This window comes from Ailuropoda melanoleuca, chromosome 15 (assembly GCF_002007445.2).
Source record: "Ailuropoda melanoleuca isolate Jingjing chromosome 15, ASM200744v2, whole genome shotgun sequence".
Lineage (NCBI taxonomy): Eukaryota > Metazoa > Chordata > Mammalia > Carnivora > Ursidae > Ailuropoda > Ailuropoda melanoleuca.
The window spans coordinates 87,690,683-87,697,653 of NC_048232.1; the positions used below are offsets into that span (position 1 = coordinate 87,690,683).

The 6,971-nt window shown below is 64.1% G+C and overlaps 1 protein-coding gene across 3 annotated transcripts in view; it reads right to left on the bottom strand.

Moving 5' to 3' along the window:
• Positions 1-6,971, bottom strand: part of WNT7B (Wnt family member 7B) — a 48,717-nt gene that overhangs the window by 40,746 nt on the left and 1,000 nt on the right. Inside the window, exon 1 of one of the 3 annotated variants that reach the window (XR_004620891.1) lies at positions 3,436-3,857. The exons of 1 other annotated variant lie outside the window; for it this stretch is intronic. Coding sequence is in view for 1 of the 2 variants with exons in the window: in XM_034644204.1 (XP_034500095.1) it covers positions 3,436-3,518 (83 nt within the window). In the remaining variant the exon portion in view is untranslated. Of the gene's footprint in view, positions 1-3,435; positions 3,861-6,971 lie in introns of those variants that run through there. One more of the 3 variants, XM_034644204.1, reaches the window with a different exon arrangement.

Sequence of the window (6,971 nt, forward strand, 5' to 3'; positions counted from 1 at the left end):
CCGGGTGCACACCACTGCACAGAGCCACACGTGCCTTGGAGTCCTGGTGGCTTGGGGGCCCAACCTGCGCCTGCAGAGAGGAAGCATCTCCATCTCCCAGACACCGATGAAGAGACTGTGGGCCAGAGAAGCCCCCGGGCCTGCCCGAGGCCACACAGCACAGCAACTCCCACACCTGAACAGACGCAACCTGCAGGCCGGGAGCTGCTCATCTCAAGGGGACCCCAGTGCACACTAAGCTCGGGCAACCCCGTCCCACTGCCACACAGGCTTCGATGCCAGGGGAGGGGGCCTGATTCAGCAACGCCCGCCCCCCGGGGTCATGCCCGCAGTGGTTCTGGGACTGCGGTTGGCACCACCAATAAAGCCACAGCAGCGGAGCCGGGAAGAGGCCCAGCCCTGGCAGGGCAGTGGTGAGCGCCCCCCACCCCCCCACAGCCAGGTGGTCGGTGAGTAACCGCCCCGTCACCCATGACTCACCCAGCTCCCCAGAGCAGGCGGTCACCATGAGAGCCGCGTACCGGAAGACCTGGGGGGATCATTGTAGCCAACCTCCACATCTGGGAGAGGGAGGCCAAGACCGGAAGGGACCTGCCCAGGACAGTAGGCCAGCCTGGTCCTGGCAGGAGGCCTCCAGACCAGCTGACCAGCACCACAGCCCTCTTCTTGGCCTGCGGCACCCCCCCACCTGCCCTCCCTGGGGCCCTCACTAACCCCCCACTGGCCCTTGAAGCTTCTGCTCTGACAACAGTGGCGCAAAGAAGGGTAAGGCTGGCCAGAGCTGCCTCACAAGGCCAGCCAAACTCAGCATCAGGCGGGGGCTCAGGGCCCTTCCAGGCCAGCACACCCGTCCGACCCAATCAGTGGCAGGGGCCCAGGCATGCATCTGGGATTCGCTATGCACGGACCACAGCCCAAGACAGGGAGCTGGGAGAGCAGCCCAGATGAAAAGGGCAGGATCAATTGTCCACCAGTGTCTGTGATCCCAGCAGTGAGATGCCTTCTGGAAAGTTCTCTGGAGCAGAAAGAAGCCTCCGCCCAGGGCCCCTCCTGTCCCTGGCATCCTCAGATCCCACAGAGCCGACCTTCCTAAATATTCCTGCACTACTGAGGTGGGCTTACTGTTGACCCCCAACTGTTCTCAAAGCACCTTTGCACCAGCCCACCTCCACCCCATCCGGGCATCCGCGCATAGCCGCCCATGAGGGTCTTCCCACCATTCTCACTGCCAACTGCATCCGCAGGGCCCTGCTCCCACCCGTGGCCTCCTCCAGGCCCAGCCAGCCCTGTACCCACCAAACAGGCCATGGGAAACCCCAGAGCTCCCTCTCTTGCTCCTGGGAACAGCTAACTGAATCTCTGCTCAGGAAAGCCTGGCATCAGCACTTTCTCTCCCCCTGGGGGCTGAAGGTCAGGCTGGGCTGGCGCTGGAGCAGGGGTCCCCAAAGGCAGGGCAGGGGGCAGAGTCTGCTTTGCTGCCCCCCACCACCTACCCTGGACCCTAGCAGTGGCCCGGGAATGTTTGGAAAACCATCGCCTTTGGAGACTTTTTCCCAACAAAGCTGGCAGTGAACACGCAGGGAGCGAGCCCATGTGGGCACAGATGGTAATCACCGCAGGCCTGGATTGGGGGAGCCAAACCTGAAGGAAAACTTGGGGTCTACGCATGCATACTGGCCCCCACCTGCCCCAGAGCCCCTCACTGCTGCGTTGGTCCCATTCTGCCCAGCTCCTGAGCCCCTCGCCCACCTCCTGCTCTCAGATTCTTACTCCAGAGCACCCCCCCGGGAGGACTCCTGGTCCCCTACCCCTGGACACCTCCATACAGATGCCAAACCTCAGGCAGCTGGCTCCAAAAATGATTTCTGAAGGCGTAGTAGCTGCTGATTCTCCAGCTAGAGATGGAGATGCAGGAGTCTTCAGGGGAGGGGGAAGCTTCCCCACCTCTGACCTCTGACCTCTGAGAATTGGAGGCTGGGATTCCAAGGCCCCCGTGGTTGATCCATTTCCCAGGAAGGGTGCCAGAAGCAGGACTCTCTGGCCTGGCGCTCTCCTAGCCCGATTCCCCAAAGATCAGGCGGTCCCAATCGGCCCCCTTTCCCTGCCTGGGGCGGTCTGTTCCCCCCCTCCCCCCGCCTTCCCCAGGCGATGCCTCTGCAACCGGGCTGCCCGCCTGGCCTGGAGCACTCTGCGCCCGGACCTTGTAATTATGTCCCACAGCCCGGGAGACCGCGGGCCTCGCAGCATCTGGCTGCGGTTGCGAACTTTTGTTTCAAGATGCGCGACTATTTATAGAAGTAAAACTGGTAGGATAGTAATTTCCTAGGAGCTGGAGGAGAAATTGGCTGCGCCTCTATTAAAAAGGGGTGGGGGCACGGCTATTTATTAGGACTGTGGCCGCGCGGGAGGTGGGGGTGGCGCAGGGAGTGGGAAGGCAGCGCCTGCCCCCTCTGGCCGCGTTAGGCGACCCCGGACGTGGCCCGCGTGTAAAGGAAGGGGAGGAGGAGGGGTGGAGAGAAGGGGAGGGAGAGCTAGCTCTGAGGTTTAATCAGTAGCATCCAGCTTAAATTCCCCCAAACGGCGGTTCCATAAATCAAACTTCTTTTTAAATCGGAGGCCAGAGCATATGCGTCCCATTAGGAATCCGGCGAAGCCACCGCTGCGCCGACGCGCCCCCTCGGCTCCCTGGGCCCGGCCGAGCCGGGCCGGGAGCTTCCCGGAGCCCGGTGGGCGCTGCCGGGCCCGAAGCACACGCGCGCCCACGCACCGCGCGCTGCCTTGGCCAGGACAAGCAGGGCGCACCTCGGCCAACCGCACGCCCGCTGCGCGTCCCCCTCGCCCCCAGGTGAGGAGTCGGCAGTTGCTGGGTCGGGCGGCTCAGCGCCGCTGGAAGGCGCAAGAAGCCGCAGCCACCACCGAGGACAGCTTGGGCGCTGTCTGGTGGGGCGCAGAGTGCACGTGTGCGCCTGTGTGTACGCGGGGGAGCGAGTGTGTGCGTGCGGCTCTCTTGAGGGCAGCACAGGCGGGCCGGCCCCGTGGTTTTATAAACGGAGGGGGATCCCGCTGGTACGGGACTCGAGTGGGACCGCGCAGGGAATCCCCGCGCCGCCGCGCGCCCTCCCGCCCTCGCGCTCGGTGCGCTCATTCTGGTCCACCGGGGCAGTAGGGCCTCTCGCGGGCCACGCTCTCTCTGACCCCAAAACCGTAACTTCTCACTGCTGCAGCCGCCCCCCAAGTCCTCCACTTCGGCGCCTTAGGCAGAGGAGGAGACCCAAAGTCCCAGCCTACCGAGCGCGTCGGGCACCCGGTGCCCCGCCCAGGGACTCCACTGCCGAGTTTCCTACCAGCCCCGCTCCTGCGCTGGAGGCCAAGGAGAGGGCTTCCTCCGCCCCCGCCCCCCCTCCGCCCGCCCCGCGTGCGGCCCGCGGCACTCACAGGTAGCTGCCGCTGGACAGGATGAGAAAGATCTGCGGGCAGTACACGGAGAGGAGCGCGCCGCGCGGCGACAGCAGGAGCATGGTGGGGCGGCGCTCCTGGAAGGGCTTGGCGGGCCCGGCGGGCAGGGCGCCTGGGCCAGCTGAGGCCGGGGTCTCCGCGGCCCTCCCCGAGGCGGGGCGGCGACACCAGGCGCTAGGGACCCGGGCGCGCGGGCCCCAGTGCAGTATTCGTCCGTGCCCCGCCGCCAGGGCCGAGCATCGCGCTGGGGCTAGGGCTGGGGCTGAGGCTGGGGCCGCGGCGGGCGCTGGGGCTGGAGTGTGGAGCGAGGGGACGGACAGTGGGCAGCGGGTGCGCCTCGGCGGCTGTCTAGCCCTCCGTCCGTCGATCGGTCGGAACCGGCTCTGTCGCTCGCTCTGGCTCAAGTCTCCAAGTCTCTCGAGGCGCGCAGCTGCCATTGGACGGGCCGCCCCTACATCCGCCTCCTCTGCGGGCGGGTTTTTTAAAGGGGAGGCTGACCGGAGCGCGCGACAGGAGCCGCCCCCGGGGCTTGCCCAAACTGCCTTGGCCCGTATCCCCCCCCCCACCTCCCCGCCCAACTTCAGCGAACCACACAGAGCTGGCCTGCTTCGGAAGATGCACCTAGGGGGGGCACCGCCGCGTAACCGCGCGGGGGCCTGCGCTCCTCTTGGGGGGCTGTGCTCCGCAGTCTGTTCTGGTGTTCGCATGCAAGTGCCTGCATGTGCCTGTGTGTGCCCGCGGGAGCGTGGGCGCGTCTCTGAGGGCGCAGGTGTGTGCGCACGGGTGCACGGTGTGTGCTGCCCCCTCGCCCGCGTGCGCCCCTGGGTTTGGTTAGGCTGGCTGTGAGTCGCATACGCTCACCCTAGCCGACCAGGCCCAACCAGGCAGGGCTCACCTGTACACATGCGCACTGGTGTCTCTGCAGGGTCCTGCCTCAGCGCCTCTTTGGAGAGGCAGTGAGAGGCACCCCTAATTGGTTCACAGAGGCCCCGAACTTTGGCTTCCCCATCTCACTTCTTCTGCTCTCCTTTGACAAGTTGGTTGGGACAGGTGTAGGCAGGAGCAGATTCACAAGGACACACTTCCTAAACAATCCTTCTTCCAGTGATTTGTTTAAAGGCCAGAAACCCACCTCCTATTTTGAAGTTTTGAGTCCCACCTCCTCTTGTCTGCCAAGCCTGGCTATATATGAACGATCTTCCAGATGCAGCGTAGACCCTGTTGGCTGGGGCAAAAGCACGAGGCAGGGACGATGACAAGAGGGGTCTGTGCAGATATGGCCAGTGGTCCAGGGGTGGGGAGTTTTCCAGCTTCTGGACCTGGCACGGAGATTCATGCCTGGCATCCAGAAGCAGGGGGCTGCCCCCTTCACCTTCATCCCACCGGGCCTCTCTGCCTCTCCTGGAGAAGGAATGGAGCAGGGTTGATCCTGGGACTTCGGGACCCCACTTTCAGTGGGCAGAGGGTGCCGGGATTCCAGCAGCTTGTCCCTGCCCTAGCTTGGGCTGCAGCCTGGGGGCTGCTTGGTTCAAAAGTGAGGAACTGTGACTCCCCAAAGCCATTCGTTTTGAAATTGCTCAAAATCTAAGGCAAACCTACTCTTGGGGCCCTGATCCCCAAAGGGATTGTGAGGCCTGAGTTCTCCAACCCTGCTGGTCTGGGAGCTTCCCCCAGGGACCACACGTGTGTGTGGTGGCTGTGTGTGCACGAGTGCGGGAGGTTCCTGGTGCACATTCACAAATGTGCACAAACAGATGTAGGCGGGGGGGGGCATGATCACGGAATAGCCCCCTAATGCATGCAATCTCTGACATTTGGTTGGAACGTCTATGGCCCTAAAATCCGCTATTGGCAGGAGTCCCCAGGGTGGCGATACCGAGGTCATTAACAGTGGGGAGAGCTTGGCTGGTGCTCACAGGGTGTTTATTGGAGCCCCACCTCTCCCCCCAGGGCACCGGCACCCAGGCCAAATCTGCACAGTGCCCGGTGAAGGACGTGCTACCGGGACCCCACTTATCAGATGAGGGAGGCCGACTGGGAGACTAAAGCACCCACCTGAAGCCACCGATGAGGAGTGAGGGGGAGGAATGAACCCCTGCCTCACCCTTAGTGCACTGGACTCCCAAGTCATTAGCCCCTCAGGTCACATCTGGGCCCAGCTCCCCCCTCCTCCCTGCCTTGTGCAGCCAAGATGGCTGGCAGAGAAAGCAAGCCCCTTGCTCCAAGGTGGACAGGCAGGGGCTGGGGTAGCAGCAGAAGAGGAGCCCCTCCCCTTAGCAGGTCCAAGGGTGGCTTCCTGGCTTTCCTGGATGTGGTTCCACAGGGGCGTTTGGAGGCTAGGTTTTCTCCTCTCCCCCCAGGAGTGTGTGTTTTAGGGGGCCCAGCAGGGGGAGGAGCCTCCCACTCCCCGGCTCCTGAGTGGAGGCAGAGGCAGCTCCCGGCTCTCTCACCCCCTCCCAGAGGGCAGGCACACAGCCCCGTCTCACGCTCTGGTCGCTCTCTACTCAGACACTGGCCACCATGGTGTTCAGGATGGCCAGAGCCGCAGTCCCATTCACAGAGGAGAGAGGGAAGCTGCCCGGTGTCCGGAGGTCGGTAGGTCCATCACCTAGGCCTCTGAGCCCTGCAACCAGCCCCAGGTGCCCTGGTTGGGCACCACCTGGAGCTCCTCTTGCTGCCTGGGGTGGGGAGGGAAAGGTCATAGAGTGCTTCCCACAAGCTGCGGGGGCAGGTGGGGGGGTGTTCTTTGGGATGACTCCTGTTGAGAAACTGGGGCTGGTGCTAGGAGGACTGGTCAGTGGTGGAGGCCAGACCCAGTCCCAGCTCTGCCTTTTACTCTTGGGGACAAGTGACTTGGCCTCCCTCGCTCAGTTTCCTGATCCTTAAAACTGGGACCTAACTCTAGGACTGCCAGGAGCGGACAAGGCCTTTGTGCTGAGAACCAGAGAGAGCCTCATTAGGGGCTGCCCATGACTTCGGGGGATACAGGGAGAGGAACTGCAGGGGCTGCTGGAGATGGGAAACAGTGCCTCCCTCCCAACCCCCACCCCCTGGCGGACTCAGTGCAGGCACCCTCAACTCCATAAACAAACACCCAGGGACACAGCCTACACAGACCCACAATAAATAGAGCCACCAGCAGCCGTCGGCATGCCAGCCCAGGCCTGCAGAACTGAGGCTAGGAGAGGGTCTTCCAGCCCTGCCTCTGCAGCCCCCGGCCACAGTCCCTGCTGGCTGGGCCTCAGTTTCTTCATCTGTAAAATGACGGAGGGAGCGACAGAAGGACCGGCGATAGAGGAGATGGTTCTCAGGTAGTGCTTCTATCCCTCAGCCCGGGAAGCCGCGCCTCCGCCTCCCGCGGGGCTGTTCACCGGCTGTGCTCCGGTCGGGGGCCGGCCTGCCTCCTGACCGCCGGCGGCGCACAGTAGGGGCGCGAGGCGCGGAAGGGCCGGCGGCCCGGGGCGCCCCAGCGAGGTGCACCGCACCCCCTCGCGGTCGCATCCGCCCCCCCCCCC